General features: G+C 44.4%; 1 protein-coding gene across 5 annotated transcripts in view; it reads right to left on the reverse strand.

The window, feature by feature from the left end:
• Positions 1-204: 204 nt before the first annotated feature.
• LOC118216486 (signal transducer and activator of transcription 3) overlaps positions 205-27,321 on the reverse strand; it is a 39,804-nt gene continuing 12,687 nt past the window's right edge. For 2 of the 5 annotated variants that reach the window (XM_035397664.1, XM_035397663.1), the window contains exons 2-24: positions 24,204-24,368; positions 21,874-22,117; positions 21,540-21,632; positions 21,123-21,204; positions 19,515-19,615; positions 18,861-19,012; positions 17,765-17,923; positions 16,576-16,668; positions 14,064-14,123; positions 13,784-13,813; positions 13,577-13,670; positions 13,193-13,240; positions 12,980-13,063; positions 11,833-11,931; positions 11,389-11,524; positions 8,742-8,794; positions 8,055-8,149; positions 7,281-7,420; positions 6,247-6,462; positions 5,487-5,529; positions 4,647-4,703; positions 2,471-2,574; positions 205-628 (exon numbers count right to left, since the gene is read on the reverse strand). In XM_035397664.1, the coding sequence (XP_035253555.1) occupies positions 576-628; positions 2,471-2,574; positions 4,647-4,703; positions 5,487-5,529; positions 6,247-6,462; positions 7,281-7,420; positions 8,055-8,149; positions 8,742-8,794; positions 11,389-11,524; positions 11,833-11,931; positions 12,980-13,063; positions 13,193-13,240; positions 13,577-13,670; positions 13,784-13,813; positions 14,064-14,123; positions 16,576-16,668; positions 17,765-17,923; positions 18,861-19,012; positions 19,515-19,615; positions 21,123-21,204; positions 21,540-21,632; positions 21,874-22,117; positions 24,204-24,331 (2,364 nt within the window). In that variant the 5' untranslated portion in view covers positions 24,332-24,368 and the 3' untranslated portion in view covers positions 205-575. The remainder of the gene's footprint in view (positions 629-2,470; positions 2,575-4,646; positions 4,704-5,486; positions 5,530-6,246; positions 6,463-7,280; positions 7,421-8,054; positions 8,150-8,741; positions 8,795-11,388; positions 11,525-11,832; positions 11,932-12,979; positions 13,064-13,192; positions 13,241-13,576; positions 13,671-13,783; positions 13,814-14,063; positions 14,124-16,575; positions 16,669-17,764; positions 17,924-18,860; positions 19,013-19,514; positions 19,616-21,122; positions 21,205-21,539; positions 21,633-21,873; positions 22,118-24,203; positions 24,369-27,321) is intronic. The other 3 variants (XM_035397666.1, XM_035397668.1, XM_035397667.1) reach the window with 3 other exon arrangements.

The following is a 27,321-nucleotide window of genomic DNA, read 5'->3' on the forward strand; positions in this document are numbered from 1 at the left end:
TGCCATTCCTGTCACCTAAAGAAGTGGCCGGTGAGTGTATATATATATATATATATATACATATCCCTCACAACAGCCTGAAAAGCAATTTCTGTGTCACAATGTTCAAAAGAAACTGTCATAAATCACATGATATTTTAGAAACCCATCCAAAACACACAGGTTAAGTGATACACTAATACAATATTAATGACATTCACTATATAAAAAATACAATGCTTTAATAATGGATTATTTTTTTTATCAGTACAAGAAAGATAAACACTGCTGGGAGAAGCAGACACAGATCAACCTGTTCTGCCTGGAAACAAAATGATCCAACCTGTCAGTGCAGCCAATCAGCATTGAGCAGAAAAATGACATCGCTCGTGACATGGAATGGTGGTACTCCTACAAAGTGCTGATGCTCAAATAAAAAAATAAAATAAAAACAATAGTAATATTATGATTGGCGGCTGAGATTCCTTCCCGTCAGACAGCCCAGTGGGTGGGTTTGGAAGAGCCGTGACTGAGATGCAAATGGTGGGCCTGTCCGAAGTGCGGGCCAATGGGCTTCCTCCGTGGAGAGGGACTCCTCACATCGGCGACGCCACATCTGAGCTGAACTCCATGTCCAGAGTAAGGGATTCTGGGAAGCAGAATGTGACAGAACACCATGAATCAGACATCTGTTCACTTGGTTATCTCTCTTCCCTGAATATCACACCCTGTCTAAAGCCGCGTTTCCACCAAAATTACCCGGAACTTTCAGTCCCAGGAACTACTTTACCAGGAACTAAAAGGTTCCTTCAGCCAATGGTTGTCTGCGTTTCCACCGGGGTCTAAAGTACCGTGAAGATTAGGCAAATTAGCCCACTGACGTTGTCGTCGGTCCATCTGTCATATGATTTCTTCTGTAACCCCATACTACCACCGAAGTAGCCTATATTATTTTCTAATAACCGGGACAGCCCGGAGGGGTTTATTCCACTTATATACAACGGGTTACCAACAATGACTATATATGGTTACTTTTGTATTTATTGATTTTCATATATCCTCTCAAACACATTCATTAACAGCAGAAAACATGCACACGTTGTAAACAATTTGCTGTTTTATTACTTTCTCGTCGTCAATTCCATATAGGCTAATTGCAAAATGACAAGAATAGAACGAAAACTCGGACTTGCGTGAAAATGTAAATTAGTAGTGGTACAGCCACCGTTTGCTTTCCTTCGAAGTTACTGCTAGCCGAGCAGCGAAGTGTGCCCTCCAGATGCGAACCATGCACCATAAATGAGTCCATAGTCTTCCTGGTCTTTTCGTGGAATTGAAAAATGGCAGTAAAATTGAGTAAAATTACGGCAGTCTGAAAAAGCTAAAGGGAAGATTACTAGAATTAACCTGTTATTTTACTTGGATAAAAAGTGCGGAAGGTGATTTCCAGTTTGCTTGTACTGTATCACCAATGTTAATTATGCAGAACTACCGCATACCTCACATAACTGTATCAAACGTTTTGAGTCAATTACAACGGGCTAACAAAGAAAATCCGGAAGAAAATATTCAGCAACCGAATTAATCCGTTTGAATGTTTTGGTAGCCTACGTAATATGCTGTCCCAGCACGAATGCTTAGCATTTTATAAAACGAATACTAAAGCAAGAAAAGAACAGAAGAGCACACGTTATAATTCCAAGACGTTGACAGGCTATAACCAAAAGTAGGCTACTGCGCCGCATAACATACAAGTTTGATTTGAAGTTATTATGAAAATAAATTGGTTTGCCGCTGCATATTTTCAAACATGGCGGGTAATGGCGGAAAATAAATACAACACAAATGCTACGAGTACTCGACCAATCAGAAATGTTCAGCGCTGCAAGCTCCACCCAAAAGGTTCCTGTACTTTCGGAAAGTACTACCCCCCGAGCAGGAACGTTTTGGGGGGTAAAACAAAGCCCCCAGAACTAAATTTAGACCCTAGTCCCTGCGGTGGAAACGCAGTTCCTCAAAAGGTTCCTAGTTCCGGGGTATAGTTCCTGCGGTGGAAACGCGGCTTAAAATACAGCAATAAAAATACAGCAGTAGAAATACAGCAGGTTTTGTTTGGACTGTTTTATTTGAAGCTGGTAAAACCAGGTGTGTGAGAGAGAACACTGAGACAAAGAGGATGTCCCAGTACTCACAATATAGGACCGCTGGATGACTCTCCGTTAGAATAAACAATCTTTCTGATAAATTTCATTTCAAATGATCAAAAACCGACTGGTTTGCAGACCTCCCATCATGCACTGCTGCATTACAATGGACGAATCAGAAAATCAGAGGGCAGCAGGTTGATCGGAACTGAAGTTAAATTGCCGGAGGGGTGACCCGCAGTCTAGCTCCATAGCAGAAACAGCATGACTGGTTGATTACAGCACAGCTGTAAAGGTGAGATGGGTAAACTGATCACACATTCAGCTGGGGAGCAGCTCCTGCTTACCCAGCGGGCCTCCAGGGTTGGCCTCCGCCCCCTCGTTATGCATTAGTGAGTCCAGGGTTCGAGGGGACATGGGAAACAGGTCACTGGTGTTGCCAGAGTTGGTGCTGAGAAAGAAATAAAAAAGCAATGAGAGGGGGCACATGCACACACAAGTACACACACACACCACACACGCACATACAACACACACCACATGCACGCACAACACGCACCACACACAAGTACACACGCACACACACACACACATACACCATAAGCATCACATGCAAACACACACATCGCACAAACATACACCACACACACACACACACACACACGTATCGAGATCTGTAGCTGCATCTACTTTATCAACAAGCTCAGAATTATGGGGTTCACAGGTTTTAAGATTGCATACAGCTCGCAAAATGTCCCATACCATAGCCAGGTTTTAACATATTTAAAAGGTAATTTCAGGTGTTATTCAACTGTACAGAACACAAACACCATTCCCATGTTAGGAACTCGTTTTGATCAAATATTCAGATAGAACTTGAGAATTCAAAGCTTTGAAATAAAGCAAGTGCAGTAACATTTCTATAAATAAATCAGTGAACTGTGCTCCTTGATGCAGTAGATTCTACACATCCCATGCTTGTCAATGCATCTCATGACCACTGTGCAGAGGAACTGAAATTGTTAGGGACCTGCAGGTTAGTGACAGGCCTGTGTGTTAGTGACCTGTGTGTTAGTGACAGGCCTGTGTGTTAGTGACCTGTGTGTTAGTGACAGGCCTGTGTGTTAGTGACCTGTGTGTTAGTGACAGGCCTGTGTGTTATTGACAGGCCTGTGTGTTAGTGATAGAACTGTGTGTTAGTGACAGGCCTGTGTGTTAGTGACAGAACTGCGTGTTAGTGACCTGTGTGTTAGTGACAGGCCTGTGTGTTAGTGACCTGTGTGTTAGTGACAGGCCTGTGTGTTAGTGCAGCAGGATTAAAAAGTCCTGGCCCTAACATTCAGCAGATAAGAGAGACAGTGGTGCACAATGCTAGCCAAAACGCACGTGTTCACAATCAGCAATTATTTTCTAGTTCTCAAATATTAAAATACACAACTGCAGCTTAACTGCAATCTTTTTGAAAGAGTATAATTCACTCTCCTGATGACTTTTCTCGCTTTATCCAGACCGGTGGAAAGCAGAGAGGGTGACAGAGGGATTGGACCACAGTACATAAAGTGCCATCGACTTTAAATACACCCAGTGACATGGGGGGGTTCATATATGGGTTGTGAGTTGTCCCTATGGATTTTGCCACAAGTTCTCGTTCTTCAGTTCAGAACTTTAACCCAAATCTGTGTTTAATCCTCCAACAAAAATGTTACAGTCTTCAAGCCAATGATGAGACTGAGGGCTGAAAGCCCAAAGGCTCCCTTGGCTATGTCTCTGGCTCTGCGCTAGCCTGTGCTGATGCTACAAAGTTCGCTATAGAAAGTTAGCTATAGAAGGCTGACATTAACATACAACACCATTTCACTAATGAAATTTCTGGCCAAAACAGTGCATTGCATTTCTAATTGAGCAGCTCCACAACCTCCCACCGACCATCCTTCTGAACTGGCCCACTGCTAGTGGGGTGAAAGATGGTGACGATTCTAGGGGCCCCACAGCTTTTAAAAAAAAAAAAAAAAAAAAAAGTAATTTGTTTTATCAAAAAAAGAGGGCCAAATATTCTTTCCGGGGGCCCTGAATTCCTAGCTACGCCCTTGCTTCAGAAACCCAATCAGGATGCACAAACATAAGCTAAAACTGTGTAGCCCAACCATTTCCACAGAGCCCCAGCAGGAGCAGGTTATATACACAGGCTATATGCACAAGTTATATGCACAGGATATAGACACAGGTTATATGCACATGTTACACATACACAGAACAGAACATAATGCTGAGGGCCAGATGCAGGCAGAATGTATATGTGAAGGTCATGGGAGTCTGTGTTAAAGGTTAGAGAAATGCAAAGGTCACAGAGGCGTGGCTGCCCCTGGTTTAAGGTCGACGCTGTGTCAGTGAGTAGGAAAGGTAGAGATTACAGGGGCAGGACCAGGGGGCAGAGTCACCAGCCCACTCAAGTGCCCATCTCGCACAAGCTCCGCCCTCACTCTCATCACCATTCTCCATGCCATGCCCCACCCCCTGCCCTACCCAGGGAATCCGCCCAACATCTCGCTGTCCGGCAAGTCCATGAACATGGAGGGACACCTACGGAAACAGGTCAGTTTCTCACTCAGGGCTCCACCCAGGCCCGGGTCAACTCCAGCTCAATCTGCTCACTTCACATCCAGGCCCAGGTCAAGTCCAGCTCAATCTGCTCACTTCACACCCAGGCCCAGGTCAAGTCCAGCTCAACCTGCTCACTTCACACCCAGGCCCAGGTCAAGTCCAGCTCAACCTGCTCACTTCACACCCAGGCCCAGGTCAAGTCCAGCTCACTTCACACCCAGGCCCGTGTCAAGTCTAGCTCAATCTGCTCACTTCACACTTCTGGAACTGGCTGATGGAACTGCCCCATCCCTGGCTTCCTCACATGAAACCACTGGGCCAAAATTCACAGCAAGGAAAAATGTATCCAAGTGTACAAACTGTGGCATGTGTGAGGCGACAGAAAAGGAAGTGAGCAACACTATTCAAATACCCTTTAAAACCCTTTCAAATACCAATCAATATTCACGTTTGAGTGATAAAAAACCCAACAGCTAACTGCCAAAAAGCTTCTGGTCCAAAATGATGAGAAACTAGGCAGAACTAGCAGGTTAATGCGCTTTATGGAGTTTCAGCATCTCATGGAAACTAAAACCAGGTGGGAACAAAAGGATTCTATAGAGAAATTAATCACTGAAGTCATTTCTAGGTTTATTTCTATTTCTAAACCAGCAATGATCTCTCAGATTCCATGGTGATAAAAAAATGGTAGCTTTTAAAAAGCAGTGCCACAAATGTGGATTTTCTAAAGTCATATTAGGGATATGTCCAAAAGATACTTACGGGGTAACGCAGATGAACTTAGTCTTCAAATATGGGACTGTGGCTGTAGGAAAATGTGGAACAGAAATTTGAATGGTTAGAACAGCAGAATAACTGCCAAGTTTCACAAAGACAACAAAGACTCCTCACCGCACTTACAGTAGTTTAATCCGTATGTTCTTACTTAAGTTACATTACATTACAGGCATTTAGCAGATGCTTTTATCCAGAGCGACTTACATTGTATCCAATTATACAGCTGGATATATACTGGAGCAATGCAGGTTAAGTACCTTGCTCAAGTATACAACGTCCTACCGGGGAATCAAACCTGCCACCTTTAGGTTACAAGACCAACTCCTTAGCCATTATACTACACTGCCACCAAGTTCACTGCAGCTGCAATCTAAACCAGGTGTAGGTTGATTCATTTTCATACATTATGAATCAAACCTTTTTAAAAATTCTGCTGCATTTGACAAAATTGGTTTTCTGATTTGTCATGCAATACAATACCAAGTGTTTTGCCAAAATCTCAAATATATCATGTACAAGGACTTTTCGAATGAACTAGTAATGGCAAAGCAATGGCAAGCAGCTAGTGTGGATTTCCACACAATACGACTGTTGAGAGTCGTATTTAACTTCTCAGGCATAGGCTTGCTGTAATCCAGTGGTTCCCAAACGTTTTTGGTCGGGCCGATATCATATAGCGAATATATATATTTCTACATGGCAGATATCAAGCTAGTGGTTTTGACCGTTCAGGAAAATCAACTACTACCTGGATCGGTGAGGTCGGGCTGTTCCATGGCTTCGGCCCGGCAGTACTTGCCGAAGGCCTCCTCTTTGGGGATCTCAGGGTAGAGGTAGACCAGTGGAGACACCAGGATGTTGGTGGCATCCATGATCTTGTAGCCCATGATGATCTCCGCAAAGGACATGCTGTTCAGCTGCTGCTTGGTGTATGGCTCCACCGACTGGATCTGGGTCTTACCTGTGTGTGTGCACGCATGTGTGCAAGAGAGAGTGTGTGACAGAGTGTGTGTATGGTGTGTGTGAGAGAAAAAAGAGAGAAATTAAGATAAAGCAACAACATCTGGTGACCTGCAGGAGGGGCCAGAGAGACAGGCGTGGCGGTGCAGGTGGGCTGAGGGGGTGGTGTAGGTGGGCTGAGGGGGTGGTATAGGTGAGCTGAGAGAGTGGTGTAGGTGAGCTGTGGGGGTAGTGGGGGTGAGCTGAGGGGGTGGTGAGGGTGAGCTGAGGGGATGGTGTAGGTGAGCTGAGAGGGTGGTGTAAGTGGGCTAAGGGGGTGGTGTGGGTGAGCTGCAGGGGTGGTGTGTGTGGGCTGAGGGGGTGGTGTAGGTGGGCTGAGGGGGTGGTGTAGGAGGGCTGAGAGGGTGGGTGTAGGTGAGCTGAGAGGGTGGTGTAGGTGAGCTGCAGGGGTGGTGTGGGTGGTGTAGGTGGGCTGAGGGGGTGGTGTGGGTGAGCTGAGAGGGTGGTGTAGGTGAGCTGCAGGGGTGGTGTGGGTGGTGTAGGTGGGCTGAGGGGGTGGTGTGGGTGAGCTGAGAGGGTGGTGTAGGTGAGCTGAGAGGGTGGGTGTAGGTGAGCTGTGGGGGTGGTGTAGGTGGGCTGAGGGGGTGGTGTAGGAGGGCTGAGAGGGTGGGTGTAGGTGAGCTGAGAGGGTGGTGTAGGTGAGCAGCAGGGGTGGTGTAGGTGAGCTGAGAAGGTGGTGTAGGTGAGCTGCAGGGGTGGTGTGGGTGGTGTATATGGGCTGAGAGGGTGGTGTGGGTGATGTAGGTGAGGGGGCCGTACCGCTGATGTCCTTCTCCACCCAGGTGAAGGTGATCCCTCCCTCTTTGCTGCTCTCGCTGAAGCGCAGCAAGAAGGTCCCAGGGGGCTTGGGGCTCAGGATGGCCCTCTCGCGCTCCTTACTGATGAACCCCATTATGTATCTGCAGACAGAACATTACATTACATTACATTACAGGCATTTAGCAGAAGCTCTTATCCAGAGCGACTTACACAACTTTTACATAGCATTTTACATTGTACCCATTTATACAGCTGGATATATACACTGAAGCAATTCAGGTTAAGTACCTTGCTCAAGGGTACAACGGCAGTGTCCTACCCAGGAATCGAACCTATGACCTTTCGGTTACAAGCCCAGTTCCTTACCCACTGTGCTACACTGCCACCACCAGAAGAAGAGGGGCACATGATCTACCACATATGACACAAATCAGGGGATCCTAAACCTGACCCTGGAGGGCCAATGGCTCTGCTGGGGTCTCCAACCCTGGTCCTGATGGGCCACGAGATCTGCTGGGGGTCCCTATTCTACTACATACAGCATATTCTCCACTGACCTTCACATCAGCCAAATCAGGCATGGTATGGCCTTAAATGCACTGCACTTGTTACAGTATAATTACAGTCATTTGTACATAAGTAAATAATCCAGGCTATATTTCCATAGAATGTAGAAGATGTATTTACTCATTCTGCAGGTCATTTGGTGACCCCTGTCCAATAGAATCCACCGCATAGCACTATGTGACCCCTGTGACCCCTGTGCCCCCTCACCCTTCATTCCAAAGTGCCAGGATATACTTCTTCACCAAGTCAATGATGTTGTCCAGCCACACCCAGAAGGAGAAGCCTTTCCCTGCCATGTTTTCCTGGATTGAGGAAAAGGAGAAGTCCGGGGAATTCCAGGGGAATGAGGGGAATTCCAAAAATCATTAATATACTGGGCCCTGCCTTAAGGATTCATTTCTGAAGGGTCACATATAATACTTTAGTTCACAACCAAAGAAATGCACAAAGTCCCACCACAAACAATTATGTCACACCTCCCTCCCTTTCCCCCCATTGTAGTGAAAGGATTAGTACAGCTGAAACTAACACTAAGACTCCAAACCTCATAACCAAAGTTATGTCCTAAATACTGACTGATGAAATATAGAAAATGGATTTGTTGCCATTACACCATATTCTCCAAATCAAAAGATACCTCCATTCATTTCAATGATGAGAAGAGGTGCAGTTGTATCCCAATTACCATTACTTCAAAAGGGCTTTTGCAAATATAAATAAGGAATTTGCTTTTGACAAATTATAAATATAACAGGTCACAGCATTTAATAGGAGGGCAAGACAGAACATACCAAATTATGAGGTTTAGGGGGAGATTCCATTTAAACTCAAATATGAGCAGTATTAAAAGAATAGGCACTCAAGGCCATGGATGTCTCTGTCAGCAGTACATACCTTGCAGAACTTGGCCCAGGTGATCTGGCATCCAGAGTAGTTGACACACGGTCCTGCAGAAACAGGGATGTAATGATAGAGATGTCAAATGTTCTGTCCGCAATGTAATCACAATGGGCGTTCCACACAAACATAAAACAAATATGGACTATAACACGTTTGAAAAGAAAGTTAAAAAGTGCTTCAAGACAATAAAAAAAATTGCAAAAAAATGCTCATTTGACTGTTTATGAGCATTTGTAACTGGACTTAACGCTTCACCGAAATCAATGGGGTAATTACAAAAAATATAACCACGGTGAAGGAATTATAACACATTTTATTACAAGACAAAACTTACTCTGAAATGTTTTAGATTATTGTCTGGTTATTTATTCATAAGTTCATCATATATTTAGGTGTCCTACAAACGTTACAGCTGCCAGTGTTCTGAGGGACTTTTCAGAAGCAACATAGCACAAAAAAAAGGCACTCACTATCTTATTCAAAATAACCCCAGAAGGGATTTTGTAGTGGTGAAATGAAATGCAATTTAGATAGTGGCCAACCACTGTCTTGACATCATCCAGATTATTAAATTTGTTCAAGTTATGCCAGTAAAGAGGCGATATAAAATGTTTTCTGACATGGCTAAACAGCCAAACCTAGTTTGAACAACAATATTTTACATGTTCACCCTCGCCAGGATCTTATCTACAGTGTGGTATAAAGCATTTCGGTTTTAAGAATGGGTGTTTTTTAAATTATGGTGAAAAGGAGACATGCCCCACCTTCTGGATTCCAAATTCCCAGCTGCTAGAATAGTATGCCACAGCCAGCAACCTGTTGCCAGTGTACATGTTTTCCGGTGGCTAAGTCACTGGGAAACCAAGTTTGAAGAACGATATTATGGAGGGGCTATGGTTCGGTCCCTGTCAGTTCAGTTGGTTTATTAGTTTGTTAGTTCGTTCTTACTCTGCAGTATTATGTGACTAACCCATTATATCCTACGGTCCATCACACATCCAATGCATCCCATAGGTCTTTGCATCCCATAGGTCTTTGCGATTACCTCCGTCTTCTCACTTCGGTCAAATTAATGCCGGTTTAAACCAGCGAAGCGGTGGGATTATGAACATACATTGAACTTGATCATTTGTTGTAGTTATATCTAAAAGCACATTTGAATTATTTAATACACTGGCATAACGTATTTAATGTCTTTAAGCCTCAGTGAGTTTTCCCTGATCTAGCCAGCTAACTTGCTCATAAACACGTTACTTTCCAATAGAACAACCTAACATAGCCTTAACTTGGTTATCCAGCAAACATACAGAAACATCACATGATAATCTGGTGACAATTTTAAAAAGGATCTGACCTAGTGGCTAGTTATGTAGTTAGTGGAACGTAAAACTAATTTTGTTTTCCCTTAGATAAAGGTTCAGGACAATTCCAGCTACAATGACAATCTGTTTGCGTTGGGTCTCTCAGCTGGAAATAAATATGGAAATAAATGAATCAAGAAATAAATATGAAAAGATATACGTACAGAAATAAATTAATCAAGAATAATTATAATTTTTGAAAGATTCCTCTTGCTTATTTCAGTGTTTCAGTGAGCAGCGTTTTTCACAGCCGTACTGGCATACCTTCGGCTATTGTCAGGTTTATCTTGTTGCTACAATGGAATACAATTTTTTAGTGGTAAAAGAAAGTTTTCATGTATGTCCAGATAGAAACTGTCCAGTGTGTCATGCATGGGCGGTGTAGTTGCAGATGAGACTGCAGGGAGGGGGTGCTTGGTAAATGCACGACCAGAGCGACAATGGAAACTCTCGTCTTCGGCATAGTTGTCCTGAATCGTCTACTATAACACACAGTTTGTGTTTTCAACTCATAATTTGGTTGCAGGAGCACTGAATGTCTGAGTTGAGCAATCTCAGGACACCGGCGTCATGGGCGCTAGGTGTTTATGCCAACAAGTTTAAATTCCACTGTGGAGTTTTTGAATTCTGCCATATTCTGCAATCATTTAAAAATATGTTAAAGAAGCCTTAAATCACCTTATCCAATATGGCACAACTTTAACTTGTTACAAGCTAGCCGGTGTTTGAAATAAACGGGAGCACTGGAAAGGACCATTCAAAAATATTTCTGGCCCACTTGCAAATGCAAAAAAATATGAAAACAACACATCAGCAAAGAATTCACTCATTATTTTATTTTTTGGTTTGCCGGACTTTTAATTGTATTCATCTTTAATTGTATTCATACCACCAACGTTAGGCATTAAGCAATTCCCCCCATTAAAGTCCACCATCCAAATGAACATGGAGGTTACGGTATTGTATCATTGTATCTTGTCTACAGTGTGGTATGAAGCATTTGAGTTTTATGAATGGGTTTCTTTTTTATTCCGGTGGCTAGGCGGTGGGGTTTTTAATTCTGGTGGCTAGGCGGTGGTGCTTTTAATTCCGGTGGCTAGGCGGTGGGGTTTTTAATTCCGGTGGCTAGGCGGTGGGGTTTTTAATTCCGGAGGCTAGGCGGTGGGGTTTTTAAATCCGGTGGCTAGACGGTGGGGTTTTTAATTCCGGAGGGTAGACGGTGGGGTTTTTAATTCCGGTGGCTAGGCGGCGGTTTTTTCATATTCTAGGCCCGTCCTCACCCAGCAGTTTCTCGGCCAGTGTGGTCAGCTGGTCGATGGTCAGGCCTCTCTTGGTGGTGGAGGAGAACTGCCAGCTCAGCACCTCAGCCACCTGGTCCCAGGTGCCGACCGGAGGCTTGGTGAAGAAGTTCACATTCTGGGGGGGGGGGGGGGGAGAGAAATGGCTCCCTTTACCACACACACCAAACAGCACTTACAGCTCCACCCAGACCTTCAGCTATGCAGAAATACATCCCAAAACCCAAACCAAAAATACACAGCAGCAGACTGCGAATAGTGATTGGGGGATGAGGATTAATGCCATTTTGCTAAATTATTTGATTAATTCAAACAAGCCAACAATGGCCAGTTAACTGTAGTTCCATTCATTAAGGTGTTCGTCAAACCTTTGTCTCCCATCATTGGAGTGGAGTACAGTGGATACACCAGGGGGCGCCGTGTTACCTTGGGGTGATTGGTGAGCATGTTGTACCACAGGATGGAGGCCCAGGCATTGGGCATCTGACAAATGTTAGAGATCACAACCACTGGCAGGGAGTGAGTCTAAAACAAGACAGACAATGGCGCAGACAGACAGGTAGACAGACACAGACAGCACATACACAGGCATTAGCAGTCGTACCTGTCCCACCAACATTTGACACTGCAAGTAGCAGAACAGAAACTGGAACAAAATATATTTTCCTAATATAATTTACAACTTACATGCCTACATCACAATACACCTCATGCATATATGCTACTCATCCCTCTTCCTGGAAAGTCACAAAACTACAAGACCTTCACAGATCAACACTATAAAACATCGATCATGTCAAGACAATTACAGGTTGTCAGGTGACCAAACATGCAGATGCCAGACCTGGCCAAGCCTCAACCACTCGAGGGGTGTTCTGTTTAAAGATTTATAACTCTAGATGTGAGGATCACAGATAGTTGGAAAATAGCTTCAAGACATTTGTACTATTAATAAAATGAAAAAAATGCAATTATCTTGGCGAAAAATGCAAAAATGAAGTTCTCCTTTAGTTTGAAATAAAATGCTGAGAGATCACATAGGCAAAAGTAGACATGTCCTGGATCATTCACTCTTTGACCATAAGTGTGCAAAATCTGAGAGTGATATGCGGAACAACTAAAGATCTATGAAGCAAAATGCATCCTGGTGTCCTTCAGTGTCTCCAAATCCACCCAAATTTGTCTAAATTGTGCATTGCCGCACATCAGGACATAATCACATATTTAACTATGAATCAACTGTTTTGACATTGACAGATATCTAGTCTTTTTCGATTATGGCCTTAGAGAGGGAATGTGGCCTGGTCTCCCCACCACAAGCATCAAAGCAGGGAGGTCATGGACAGGGCTTCAGATTTGGACATTAGGGACAATAGATCACAGAAAACCATCTGGTCTCCTTTGGAGGAGGTCGAAGACTTGGATTTGGACACATTAAAGGGTAATCTTACACAGAGTATAACAAATGATGATACCTGGGGGGGGGGGTCCTTTTTTACATGTATCTATTTGAGCATGAGGTGCGGTCATAATATAGACTGTGCTTTCAGGCACTGCGGCAGTGGGCCCTCACCTCCAAGTCCATCTTGAGCCCCTGGTGGTAGACCTCTGTCTCAAAGGTGATGAGGTGGAGCTCCTCAGTCACAATGAGGGAAGCCTTGGGATGAATAGAGGTCAGAGGTCAGATGCAATCACTATGACAACTGGACCTTAATTGTCAACAACTGTTTCAATTGTAACCTGTTCTTTAAGTAACCTCAACTTCCTGCCCCCACCCCATACTCACATCACTGTTAGTCCTGCCCCCGTTCCCACATCTCTGCTCTCTCAGAGTCTGGGAGAAAACAAGAGCCATTAGGTTTAACACATGCGCACACACACACGAGCACACGCACGCACGCACGCAAACACACACACACACGCACACACGCACATGCATGCACATGCGCACACGCACGCACATAAGCACGCACACACACATAGGAGCTAAATAAATCCACACCAGCACAAATATAAACCACACTGAAAAAGCAGACTTTTTTATCTAAATGTTCAAACAGAGGGCAACAGAAGACTTGCGTCATAATCTCCTTATGAAACTTCTACTGGTGTACAGTACAGTATATGACCTGAGGAAACCAGGAAGTGGCCCACAATTCCCTGCACTCACCAGGTGTTTGAACTCTGCAGACAGACTGCCATTATTGGACTCCTCCATGTTCATCACCTTGGTGTTGGTGCCTAGGATGTTAAACTTGCGGGACCTAGAACACCAGAGCACACAGGATCTCAGATGCCAAAATAACTCTTACTGGTGCTCATAAAATCTGTCATCCACACATGTTGCTATCTGTACGTCAAGCATGTGACCCCTTACCCTCGCAGGGCGGCCACATCCCCTGATTCCCTGTAAAAACAGAGGGCAGAGAGTGGTATCAGTGCAGCACTGGCACAAATCTCTCAACACTGGCACCCAATATTCACACCTACTGTATTTACACTTGACTAAAATTGCTTATAAGGCTAATACAGGAACACACATTAAAATACACAAGTTACAGGAATAACAATAATGGACACACATAACTGCCAGACAGCACTACAAACGGGCATTAAAAATGGTTTTCAGCAGCAGAGGCGAAGGATTCAGAACTCACTTATCAATACACACTTTGATCTTCAGCTGGTAATTCAGTTCAGGAAACTTCACCAGTAACCTGTGAACAGAAAGCAGCATTTTCATCAATCAAAGATACACACAGGAGAAAGCATTAAAGCAGGAAACAGGAAATGCGCACGGCTCAGTGAAACGTGCGGAAGACTCAGTCACAAGACTGCAACACAAGTTGGCCGTGTTTAGCTATTATACCCATGACTTCACAAATCATTTAGTAAAAGTGGCTCAAGTGTGCTCAGGACTTTGTAAACAGCAAGTTAATTCCTGCCCATGAACTAGCAAAGCTTGTGCACGAGTTACTAAATTGTGCTCGACTGCACAAGTTATACACAACCTGGTACACATACAACCCAGAGAGGAGGTCTTATCTTCTTTAAACAGTTTGTTCTTCCCTTTGAAACTTCAGTTATGGATTGTGGTTGGTAATCTTTATCTGTGAAACAGCAATTACATTACAATGCAGAATGTGGCCTCCCTTACACAGGTTAAATCTTTTGGGACAGATTTCACATTAAAAGAGAGAAAAAAACGTATCCTGTATTTTAAGTAACACAAATTAAACTCCAGATATTTTTGAAATCAGACAGTTAAAGTAATAATCTCGAAGATTTTCATAAAAATAAATGTCTGTTAAGTCACTATCTATCGCCGAATTAGGTAACATAATGGTGATTGAGCCTATTATTATATTCATTTATATTATTATTAATATAATAATTTATGATTAAAGAACTGGGTGTCTGTGGCGACATTCCCGGGAAAAAAATCACAAGCGGCGCATGGGGGGGGGGGGAGGTTTGGAACGCTAAAAAGTTTTTGTGTAACATGAGAGGTCATATTATTTCTTGATGTAGATTTCGTATTACATTTGATGACAATGTAACGTTACTAAATTACATAGCCTAGCTATTTGCACAGTTAACGCTAGCTACCGGACCATGTCAAGAAAGGCAACATTAGTTTAGACAACGTTGCGCACAGTATCCATCTCTCATATCAGGTAACGTTGCGTTAGCTAGCTAGCTAATGTAATTAACACAATTTAATGTCAGCTAACAATTAGAAAAAACGCTAGCTAATGCTACTGACTGGTACCGACCTCGCAAAACGTCTCTCAAATGCAATGCTACCTTGTTGCGACGTAGCTAACTAAAGGTCAGTTCAGATCAATGATTCGCTACGAGACTGGATGCAACTTGCAAAATTCCAAGACGTCTGATTGTAAACGTTCTAACTGCACTTGGCGATTTGACAAGGTGGGTCTTTTGAGGCCCCAGGCAACAGCTTCAGCCGGGCGTGCAGATCCTTCCTGTACAACATCCGGAGATTCCGCCCCTTTCTCACCACCTACTCAACCCAGCTCCAGGTCCAAGCAATGGTACTATCCCGCCTGGACTACTGCAACTCTCTTCTGGTTGGCCTGTTGGCATCTGCCATCAGACCCCTGCAACTCATTCAGAATGCTGCAGCTCGTCTGGTCTTCAACCTTCCCAGACACTCCCACGTCACTCCCCTGCTCACTACCCTCCACTGGCTGCCTGTTATGGCTCGCATCAAATTCAAAACATTGGTCCTAGCATACCAGGCAGCCAAGGGATCAGCCGCAGCATACCTCCACAATATCTTCAACCCCTACATGCCAGCCAGACCCCTCTGTTCCGCTACCTCAGGACGCCAGGCACCTCCCCCTCTTCGCACTTGCGCTTCCCGGTCACATCTCCTGTCTGTTTTGGCTCCACGATGGTGGAATGACCTTCCCGTGGAAGTCAGAACAGCTGAGACCCTGACCACCTTCAAACGACTGAAGACTCACCTCTTCAGGCAGCACCTCTCCCCATCCCTCCCTACCTCCCTGTAGTCTCTAATTGTCTTTGTAATCTTAGGGTTGTAGCTAGGTAAGCTGTTTATCTTAGTTGACTTAGTTATTGCACTTGTGCCTAATTAACTATTGCTTGTTTTATTTTCATAGACTGCTTAGTTGCTGTTTTTGTTGTGTTAATCAGATTAACCTACATGGTCCAAGTTAAACTATGCGGTCGTTCCCTGCACTTGGAACTGAATTTCCCTCTAGGGTTTTCAACACAGTTGTTCCTGGTCTTGGTTATACACTTTGTTGTACGTCGCTCTGGATAAAAGCATCTGCCAAATGCCTGTAATGTAATGTACAGAAAATCATCCATGAACAGAAGCACAGGGATGCCTTTTCCCCAGAAAACACTGATTTTCAGACCCTAAGGTCTCTGGGACCACTATTATAATAACATACTCTCCTGTGATCAGCTGTCAGAGGTGTAAAGCTGTTGACGTGTCAAACGGAGACACACCCAAGTCCTGTCTCTGTTTGAGATACTTAGGGCCTGAAAAACCATCACTTCCTCATTATTAAGGTAAAATGAAGAACAATTATGAGTCTGAGCTAACATTCACGTGTGTAGGAAACACACAGGTAAGATGCAGAAGAGGTGGACAGGCGTTAGAAGGGACCGGTTTACCTGACTTTGGTGGTGAACTGCACTCCAGTTTTGATGACAAGAGGCCTGTCTGGGTGCATTGGCATGCACGGCTGGCGCTCCACCACGAATGCGCTGCAATACCAGGGCCAAACAGCAGGGAGAGCATTAAAGACTGCCACCACATCGCTCACAAGCAATCACTGAAAACACAGCTTTCTCTACCTTATTAAACCCATTAAGTGCTAAGAGGAACCACAAGAAGCAAGAACACAATAACAAGGATTAAAACCTTAACTGAAAACAGTGGGGTTATAAGCAGAGAATACACAAATATGCAAAAAAGGCATCTCATTTAGGGAGAGGGCTCAGTAAATATAGGAAACGAACTGATATTCAGTTCATGAATTGAGAACAGTCCTTTAAGAGTAAAAATATCAACAACAAAATTAATTAAAATTCCGTTTCAATGATTGACTGACATGAAACACACTGACCGCAGCTCTGATTGTGTTGCGGATTCGGGCCTCGAGAGTGAGGGCGCGCGCTTGCGAGGGTGAACTCTGATCGAGGTGCGGACTTGGGCCTCGAGGGTGAGGGCACGTGCTTGCGAGGGTGAGGGCGCACGCTTGCGAGGGTGAGCTCTGATTGTGTTGCGGATTCGGGCCTCGAGAGTGAGGGCACGCGCTTGCGAGGGTGAACTCTGATCAAGGTGGGGACTCGGGCCTCGAGAGTGAGGGCGCGCGCTTGTGGGGGTGAGCTCTGATCGAGGTGCGGACTTGGGCCTCGAGGGTGAGGGCACGTGCTTGCGAGGGTGAGGGCGCACGCTTGCGAGGGTGAGCTCTGATTGTGTTGCGGATTCGGGCCTCGAGAGTGAGGGCACGCGCTTGCGAGGGTGAACTCTGATCAAGGTGGGGACTCGGGCCTCGAGAGTGAGGGCGCGCGCTTGCGAGGGTGAACTCTGATCGAGGTGCGGACTCAGGCCTCGAGAGTGAGGGCACGCGCTTGCGAGGGTGAGGGCGCACGCTTGCGAGGGTGAACTCTGATCGAGGTGCGGACTCGGGCCTCGAGAGTGAGGGCACGCGCTTGCGAGAGTGAACTCTGATCGAGGTGCGGACTCGGGCCTCGAGAGTGAGGGCACGCGCTTGCGAGGGTGAACTCTGATCGAGGTGCGGACTTGGGCCTCGAGGGTGAGGGCACGCGCTTGCGAGGGCGAACAGGCAGCCCCTACCTCTTCATGAGGTTCCTGAAGATGTCGACAATCTTCTCCTCCAGGGCGGGCCGGTGCTGGATGATGGGGTCCCCCTTGTAGGACACCTTCTGCTGCAGCTCCTCCAGCTTCTTTATCTGCTGGCGGGTCTGCAGCTGGGACTCCGCCAGGGACGTGATCCTGGGCGAGAGAACAGCAAACGCACTCAAATCTACCCCAACCTAACCCTAACCCTAACCCTAACCAACCGGGCCTTCCTCTGTGGGAGTACGTATGTTCTCCCTGTGTCTGCGTGGGTTTCCTCCCACAGTCCAAAGACATGCAGGTAGGCCAATTGGAGACTCTAAATTGCTCATAGGTATGAGTTTGTGAGTGAATGATGTGTGTGCTCTGTGATGAATTGATGACCCATCAAAGGTGTATTCCTGTCTCTCGCTCAATGTATGTTTGGATAGGCTCCAGTCCCTCCAGCGACTCTGACCAGGAATAAGATGGATGGATGGATGGACAAAGGCTGGTTTGCAGGTAGCACAGGCAAGTAGTCTGTATTCAGGAACATGTAGTTGTGTACTAGCTGACTGTTCCTAAAAGCTATGACGCTACAAACCTTAAGACTGGAAACCAACACTAAAAAGTCGGGGTCAATTCCATTTCTTCAATTCAGGACACAAATTGATGTTCAATTAATGAACTAGAAAATGTTAATAAGGTTTCTCAGAATTTTTCAACAAACTGAATTTCAACGAATATTCCCAGTTCAATATAAATTAATGTGGAATTGACCCAAAGCCTGCTACTTGCGCAGTTAAAAGTGTGCAATTTTATACTGTAGTTAGGGAGCACAGGTGTTGTGGCATGTCAGGCCTCCTGGCAGTGCAGGCCATGTTGGCAATAAAAAACAGGAGCCAAGGGTCAGGGTTTAGAGCACAGACATAAGGGGAACCAGGTCTCAAAGCAGTCAAGGTAGACGTAGGGGTCAGAGGTTAATGATTCAGGGTGAGGGGTAAGGGGTTAGGGCACACACTTTGGGATACTAAGAGGTCCAGACAAATGTTGCAGTTAGTGGATAGGTGATACGGGTTAGGGATTAGGAATAAGGGCACCGAATTTGGGGTACCAGGTCTCTAGGCGGTCCAAGCAGATGTTGGGGGGTCCTCCAATGCAGGCAATCTGCTGCCTCCTCTTCCAGTCCGCCAGCTCCTCGTCCATCAGGTTCTTCTGCACAAAGTCCATAGCCGACAGCAGCCCCGCCATTTCAGTCACTATTTGCTGAAAGGAGAAGCTCAATTTTAGGGCTCATCCTGCTCCGTATTTCCCATGGTGTTTCCTCTCTAATTAGCAGTACAGTGAACGAAGCCTCTCATGCCTGAGGGGTCAAACTGAGGAAAGAAGTGCAATGCAGCGACACAAACCCTCCCAATGAATATCCAGGGTGGAAATTCAGACAGACTATGAGACACAGGGATGTGACTGCATAGTGAGAGGTGAGGTTGAATGCAAACCCATGAACCCCCCCTTCAGAATGTGACCACGTCTAAGATGGCACATCCCTGCTGTGCCTGTCGCAGCTGTGGCCAGCGCAGTTTCCTCACATCCCAGGAGACCTGACTGTCTAGGTTATAAGACTGCATCTATGGTAGCAAGTCACATGGGTGCTGTCACTTGAAAATTGCACCTGATGTGTCGGGTGGAAAAAACTGCCCCGACAACTGCCACTGTGCATAGCTGCAGTTTGCTTAGGACCTGATAGGGGGTGCTCTGTAAAGCCTACCCTTCGGAGCTGGTCCAGGGCTGTCAGCATTTGCTCCAGCTGAGACATCTTCTGCCTGGTGGCCGCAGCCTGGCTGTTCCCATTCAGGTCCTGAGACAGCTCTGCAATACAAGCCATGGTTAGGGAACTGGGACCGCAACTCACAGGGCTTGACACACTACATGACCAAAAGTATGTGGACACACAAGCATCACACGCGCTTAACATCTCATTCCAAAACCACGGGCATTAATATGGAGTCAACCCTTTGCTGCTATAACAGCTTCCACTCTTCTGGGAAGGCTTTCCAGTAGATTTTGGGACATGGCTCTGGGGATTTGCTTCAATTCAGCCACAAGAGCATTACTGAGGTCAGGCACTGATGTTCAGCGATAAGGCCAGGCTCGCAGTTGGCATTACAATTCATCCCAAAGGTGGGGATTTAAGTCAGGGCTCTGTGCAGGCTAATCACGTTCTTCCCAACCAAACTCAGCAGACCACTTCTTTATGGACCTTGCTTTGTGCATGGGGGCATTATCATTCTGAAACAGGAAGGGCCTTCCCAAACTGTTGGCACAAAGTTGGAAGCACACAATTCTCTAGAATGTCATTGTATGCTGTTGCATTAAGATTTCCCTTCACTGGAACTAAGGGGCCTAGCCCAAATCATGAATAGCCCCAGACCATTATTCCTCCTCCACCAAACTGCATTCGGGCAGGTAGCGTTCTCCTGGCATTCACCAAACCCAGATTCGTACGGCAGACTGCCAGATAGTGAAGCGTGATTCATCACTCCAGAGAAAGCGTTTCCACTGCTCCAGTGTCCAATGGCTGTGTGCAACACACCACTCCAGCCGACGATTGGCACAGTAGTGAGCGCTGAAACTGAGGACACACACGCTGCACACTTCAGCACTCGGCGGTCCCGTTCTGAGAGCTTGTGTGGCCTATCGGTTTGCAGCTGAGCTGTTGTTGCTCCTAGACATTTCCACTTCACAATAACAGCACTTGCAGTTGACCGGGGAAGCTCTAGCAGGGCAGATATTTGACAAATTGACTTGTTGGAAAGGTGGCATCCTATGACAGTGCCACATTGGAAGTCATTGAGCTCTTTAGTACGACCCATTCTACTGCTAATGTTTGTCTACGGAGATTTCATGGCTGTATGCTTGATTTTATGCACCTGTTAGCAATGGTTGTGGCTGAAGTAGACGAACCCACTAATTAGAAGCGTTGTCCTCATACTTTTGGCCATGTATTGAATATGGAAATATAAAAATATTTAAAAGCTTTAAATTAAAATCCTAATTTATCAGAAATACTTAGCATAAATGTGGGATTTTACCAATTTTCCAGAGCTATATTAAATGAAAGTATTTCTGCAATCACAAATTTTATCCTGACATGAAAAGCATCTTCCATGAGGGTACAGCTGCTTTTCCTACCATTTTGAAGGGGAATCTCTCACTTAGTGGGAAAGCTTACACATGTTAAATCCCACTCATGCCTCGTCCAGGAGGACAGTTACATTTTTTACAGACCCATATTTTCCCTTATCAAAGGCAACAAAATCACACAACCTTTCCAACAGGATGTCCAAAAGATGTATGTATTCTGGTCAAAGCTCACCTCCTTGGCTTTTTAGAGTCTTGTAATTGAAGTCGAAGTCATCCTGCAGGTTCTCCAGCATTTTCATCTTCTGTTCCATATCCTGCAGTAAAAACAAACAAAGCCATCGTTACCTTCAGTAAATGCCTGCCAGGGCTCCCCAAATGTAACAAGAGTGGTCTAACGGACAGGGACTCAGGCCAACTGTGCCAGGGAGTGCAGGCAGGAGGCAGAGCAGTGCTTTCTGCCCTTAGGACAGGGAGAGGTACGATCCATTTTTTATGTTCAGATCTGGATCTGAGAGAAAGTAATCCTAAAATGCCAAAACTGTGTTTTGTTGGATGTAACTAAATGTGCAATTAATCTTTAAAGGAACATGTACTTAGATGCCATATCCAGCCGCTCCTCTTTTACAGGTTTGGCCTTTTTGTAGCTCACCTGCACCCGCTTCCTGACGTCCTGCAGGTTGTGTTCCAGGATCTGCTGCTTTTCAGTCACCACAGTACCTGAGGGATGAGCAGCCTGTCCTTCCTGGAGAGGAGGACAGCCTTTAGACAAAAACATGACAAACACCTACAGGCACAAATCCCAAGTGCAGCCCCGTTTAGGGATTCCTCTCAAAAAACCATCTGTCTGGAAAACACCCTAATCTAGCACAAATCTACAACTGTCTAGCCCAGTCATCCTCACACTCGGCTAGCCCAAGCTTCATCATGACTACAGACAGGGCAGCAGGTTGGCAGCTCCTGACTGGCCGGGTCAGGGTGGGTACCTGTGCGGCGCTGGTGGCGGTCTGCAGAAGCCGCTGCTCCTCCCACAGGCAGCGGGCCACGATGCGGGCGATCTCCATGGGCTTCTCCAGGAACTTGCTCTGCAGGTGCTGCTTGATGCGCCGCAGGTTGTGCTGGTACAGCACGTTGTTCTCCTGTAGGAAGCGGCTGTACTGCTGGTCCATCTCTCCCAGCAGGTTGTGGAACACCAGCGTTGCGTGAGACTCCTTGTTGGCAGCATAGGCCCTGTGTGCACATTTACATGCATTACATAGCAATACAATACACTACACACAATATGAACACACTACACTGAATAGGTCACATTTACATGCATTACATAGCAAGACAATACACTACACACAATATGAACACACCACACTGAATGGGCCACATTTCATGCATTCATTATAGCATAATATATTAACACATGATTCATATTCCGTATTAATACAGAAAGAACAAACTGCATTAAATGCATTAACATTATTTATAATAATGGGATTGACAGAATAATGACAATACTTGCCATTCTCCTGACTAAATTAGTGCTCTGATTACCGACAGACTACATAGTATTTAAAACTGTATCAAGCCTAGACTTGAAAATCCCCTGAGTTTCTGCCCCTGCTGCGTGACCTGGCAGGCTATTCCACATATTGACTACTCTCTGCTGAAAAAATTCTTCCTAATGTCTGTACGGAATTTACCTTCAGCTAATTTCCATTAATGTCCCTGTCGTTATACTAACAGAACTCAACCTGAACAATCTCTTGTAGTTCACTTTGTTGACCCCCTTTATCAATTTAAAAGCCTCAATCAAATTAACCGAGTCTCCTTTTACTAACCCTGACGAGTTTAAGCATCTTAAGTCTTTCCTCATAGCTTTTATGTTTCATACCAGCAATCAGTTTAGTTGCTCTTCTTTGAACCTTTTCCAGAGCCTCTCCATCTTTCTTGTGGTATGGTCCCCAGAATCGCACACAATACTTTGTGGTCTAACAAATGTTTTGTATAAAATGAGTATAACTTCATTGGATTTATACTCAATACTTTTGGCTATATATCCCAGCATCCTATTGGCCTTTTTACTGTACAGCACAGTGCACAGTGAAAGGGTTTTATGAACCATACTCCCAAATCTTTTTCAAATTGAGCGCATTCCAATTTTGTTCCTCACTATTGGGCCTCCCAGTTTTGAATCATCTGCAAATTTGATTAATGTACTTCCCATGTCCCTGTCAAGGTCATTGATATATATGAGGAAGAGCAGTGGTCCCAGCACCGATCCTTGTGGGACTTCATTTCCAACAGTTCCCTGCTCAGATAATATCCCTCCTACTACTGTCTGTGTTCTACCCTGTAGCCAGTTCCGAATCCACTCTGAAATACATCCTCTAATTCCTATTGTCCTCATTTTGCAAACAAGTCGTACCTTATCAAATGGCTTTTGGAAATCTAAGTATATAATATCATAAGTCTTGTTATAATCAAAACACCTGGTAGCTTCTTCAAAGAATACCAAAAAATGACTTTGAAGAAACTAATTCACAATGACAAAAACAGCTACACAAAAGTCATATTCAGCTGAATACCAATCAGCAGTATGTGTCAGCTATTAAAAGGGGTCTGATAATCAGCACTTACAGTAGATACTTTTCCAAAACAACACAAGGCAACTGCCCCAAAGTTCCAAAGTGACCAAACAGCCAGTGCCTGAATTGCAAGGGCATCACTCACAGAAAATTCAAAAGTACTTAAGAGGAACAGTGTCGAAAAAGTAACATATAACCAACAACAAAAAGAACAGGGGTAGCAATCGATCATCACTGACAGGGACGGGTGGACACAACAGGATAGTTCCTAAACACCCCAGAACAACAGCCCTTAAAAATGAATACAGAACTGAAACAGCTCTGTGACCTAGTCACAACAAAAACTGTGAGCATCACAAAGCTGGAATTTATGGCAGGCTGGGCCACCATTTGGAAACCGCTCATATCCGAGACTAAGGCATTCCCTGAACAGGCAACAGGGTCAGATGGCCTTCCCACAGCCACTGACATTATTTTTCATTTGTCTTTATACAGGAAATCAAACAGATTAGTGTGGACCCATCTCAATTTACAACTTTATAATTTCCTGCCCTGTAGATTGTAAATATTGATAAGCAGTCATAAAAAGTATAAAAGGTTTGTGTAGAAAAAGTTTGCACAAGCTGAAGTGAAAAACGAAAACAGATTTCCGACGCAGTTCATATCAGATTTAGCAAAGAAGATGATAACTAGATTAAAATAAATTCTAATGAAATGTATAAAAGCTCTGAAGGTACCAGTCCTGGCTCTCAATCCAGGGGGCGAGAAACTGGCGAAGCTCCATGGGAAAGCTCTCGCTGTACAGGTGATACAGCTGTTCCAGGTACCGAGGGTCCAGCTGCTGCAACTGGTTCCACTGGGACATACTGACCTCTGACAGTTGACTCCTGAATGTGCAGAGACTAGAGAAAAGAGAGAAGGAGGTCAGGACCAGTGTAATATAGTGGTCAGTTAACTGGCTTAGTAAATACTAAGGTCATAGGCTCACTCTGCAGGTGTAAACCTGCCATTGTACCCTTCAACGAAGTACTTACCTCAAATTACCTCAGTAAATAAACAGCTGTACAAATGCATTGTGTTTTAAAAAGTAAGCAATTTAGGTGCTTCTGGCTAAGATTCTGGTAAATGCACAGAAGTAAAGAGAACTGTGATAATCTATTTGACTTTGTCTAGCCTGAATTCTTTGGGGGTAATGTACACAAACAGGCCTGTTTTTTCCTGCAAAAATGTAATTCGCTGCACGTCTGCAGAGATGGTAGCTGCCTAAGAGTCTCACTTTATTCTGCACACACTCAAAAACCTCAAGACCTGACACCAGAAAGGCTCAAAATACCCCATGGCTGTTCCCCAACCAGCGCAGGCACTTCCTGTTCCTGTTATAGCGCGAACGCGACCAAGAAATGGAGGCAAAAATAACATCCGGTCGGCAGAGGCCTGCGGTTGTGATGATGCCTCAGCATGCAACCAGAGAAGAGGAGCAAAACTCACATCTGACAGAGGTGGAAACCACAAGCCAATCAAGGCTAGACTGCAACATGAAAAACGTGCAAGAGCTTCATCCAGGAGTCTGAATGATTGACTCAAAACAAAATTCAGTGTAAATAGTTATTAAATAAAGGTTTGGACCACAGTAATTAGAAGGCAGGTTTACCTTAGTGATAAGTCAAAATAATATGTACAGCAGCAACCATACCAGACTACCTAGTCTAGAAGTTTATCTGATAGCAAGAGCACAACATATGATGCCAAAAGTTCTTGAGTGTCCCGTTGACGGGGCTGCCAAATTATATTCACTACCCCCCATAAGAGAGAGCCACAGAGGCTGACAGATGGCTAATTTGGATGAGCCCCATGACCTAGGATCAAATCTGGATCGTGCCAGTGCCAACTGCTGCCAGTACCTCCACAGGGTGACATGTCATCGCCAACTGCGTCACCAGGGTATGAGAGGAGTCAGTCAGTTATGGATCTACGTTCAACGCAATCTAGTGACCCAGCCGATAAATCGGGCATGCATGGACTGCATGAGAAAGCTGTGAATGAAAGGTCTTCCTCAGACTCCACTCTATGCAAGCTTAATTATAGTCTGCTATGTGAAAAGAAACAGCTAGCAGTACCACACATTTCAAAGAAGAACCAGGGATGTCTACACTTTCCCAAATCAGTAGTGGGGTCTGAAGCATAAACGAGGCTGCATGAATGCAAAATATAAAATTGGGGTGGGGACTGGAGATGCTTACCTGCACATTGGGTGCCAAATAAATAAAAATAATAATAATACATTAAAACATAGCAATGGATGTTGGGAGTGGAGTCTGAGTTCAAAAGTCACACCCCTGAGATGGTCAAGGATAAACCAAACAAATGGAAAGCATGCCCTAAGCCAATCTAAGGTGTAAAACACCTGCATTTCTGTAGAGGTGCTTTGCAAGGATAATAAATAGAAAAAAAATGGTGTGTAGTAATGTCTTATAGCCCCAATTAGACGCTTGTGTCTAAAAATAGCATTCTATTAAATGATTGCTTTTATTGGTCATTAGCCTAATTCAAGGAGTACTGTTGTAACACCTCCACCATTGTAAAGCATAGATTCCTCACACTTCGATGCAAAAAAACACAGGTCTCGATTGGTAAAACCACTTCAGTTAACAAAAGAAATAACAAGGCAGTCCCCTTCCCCAAAGGAGGGCTGACATTGACACCTCAGGTTGATGATTATGGTATTTTATAATCCAATAACTGTCCGCAACAAGTCAAACAACTGCTAATACTACAGTGATGGTACTGATATAAGTTTAAAAAAAATATATAAGTAAAATCCCTCTCTGATCCCTAAGCAATCAATCTACTCTTTGTATGGCTAGCAAAATTATTATTATGTATATTATCATTATTCATCATGCGTTATTTCCATTGAGCTGAATGCAGTTTTCAGAAGCATTTGAAAACAAGCATTTCAATGTATGTAAATAGAATGTTTATCGAAAAATGTCTGCATAAAAACACTTAAGTAGTGATAAATGGTACTAGGCTATATAATCGTTTATGATTTTTTTATAAAAAAAGTTGTGTAAGTCGCTCTGGATAAGAGCGTCTGCTAAATGCCTGTAATGTAATGTAATGTAATGATTTGATTTTATATTTTTGTAATTTTCCTCCCTGTTGTGATCAGGGTGAGATCTGCATGTGAGGCTGATGGTGCAAGACATTAAATTATATGTAGCAGACACTCTTATCCAGAGCGACTTACACAACTTTAAAAAATTTTTTTACAATGCATCCATTTATACAGCTGGATATATACTGAAGCAATTGAGGTTAAGTACCTCGCTCAAGGGTACAACGGCAGTGTCCTACCCAGGAATCGAACCTATGACCTTTCAGTTACAAGCCCAGTTCCTTACCCACTGTGCTACAATGCTGCCATGAGCTCCCTCACTTCACACTTCCCTGTGAAATTCCTTTGAAAGCTTTGCCAATGAAAAGAGGTGCTGGGACACTGTGTCTCCTTTCATCCGTATGCAAATTACAGCAGCTTACTTACTGCTTACAAGCCCGATTTAAAGGGAGCCAGAAAGCTGAATGCAGGTCAGATCACACAGCAAGGTAAAACCAAGTGATCTGATTGTTTATAAAATGTGAATTTAGTTTGTTTGATAAGGAACCATTATGAACACATTTTGTACACAGAAGCTCTTCAAAAGGACACCATTTGACTGAAATACAGGACTTAGTCAAAAAGAGAGAATGGCTAAATAAAGAACATGTAGTGTGGGGTTCCAGATGGTATCATCCTGAATAAAATTAGCATCTAGAAGTGGAATAATGCTGGGGAAAAAACATACATAATAGTCA

The sequence above is a fragment of the Anguilla anguilla genome, chromosome 17 (genome assembly GCF_013347855.1).
Source record: "Anguilla anguilla isolate fAngAng1 chromosome 17, fAngAng1.pri, whole genome shotgun sequence".
In the NCBI taxonomy this organism is placed as follows: Eukaryota; Metazoa; Chordata; class Actinopteri; order Anguilliformes; family Anguillidae; genus Anguilla; species Anguilla anguilla.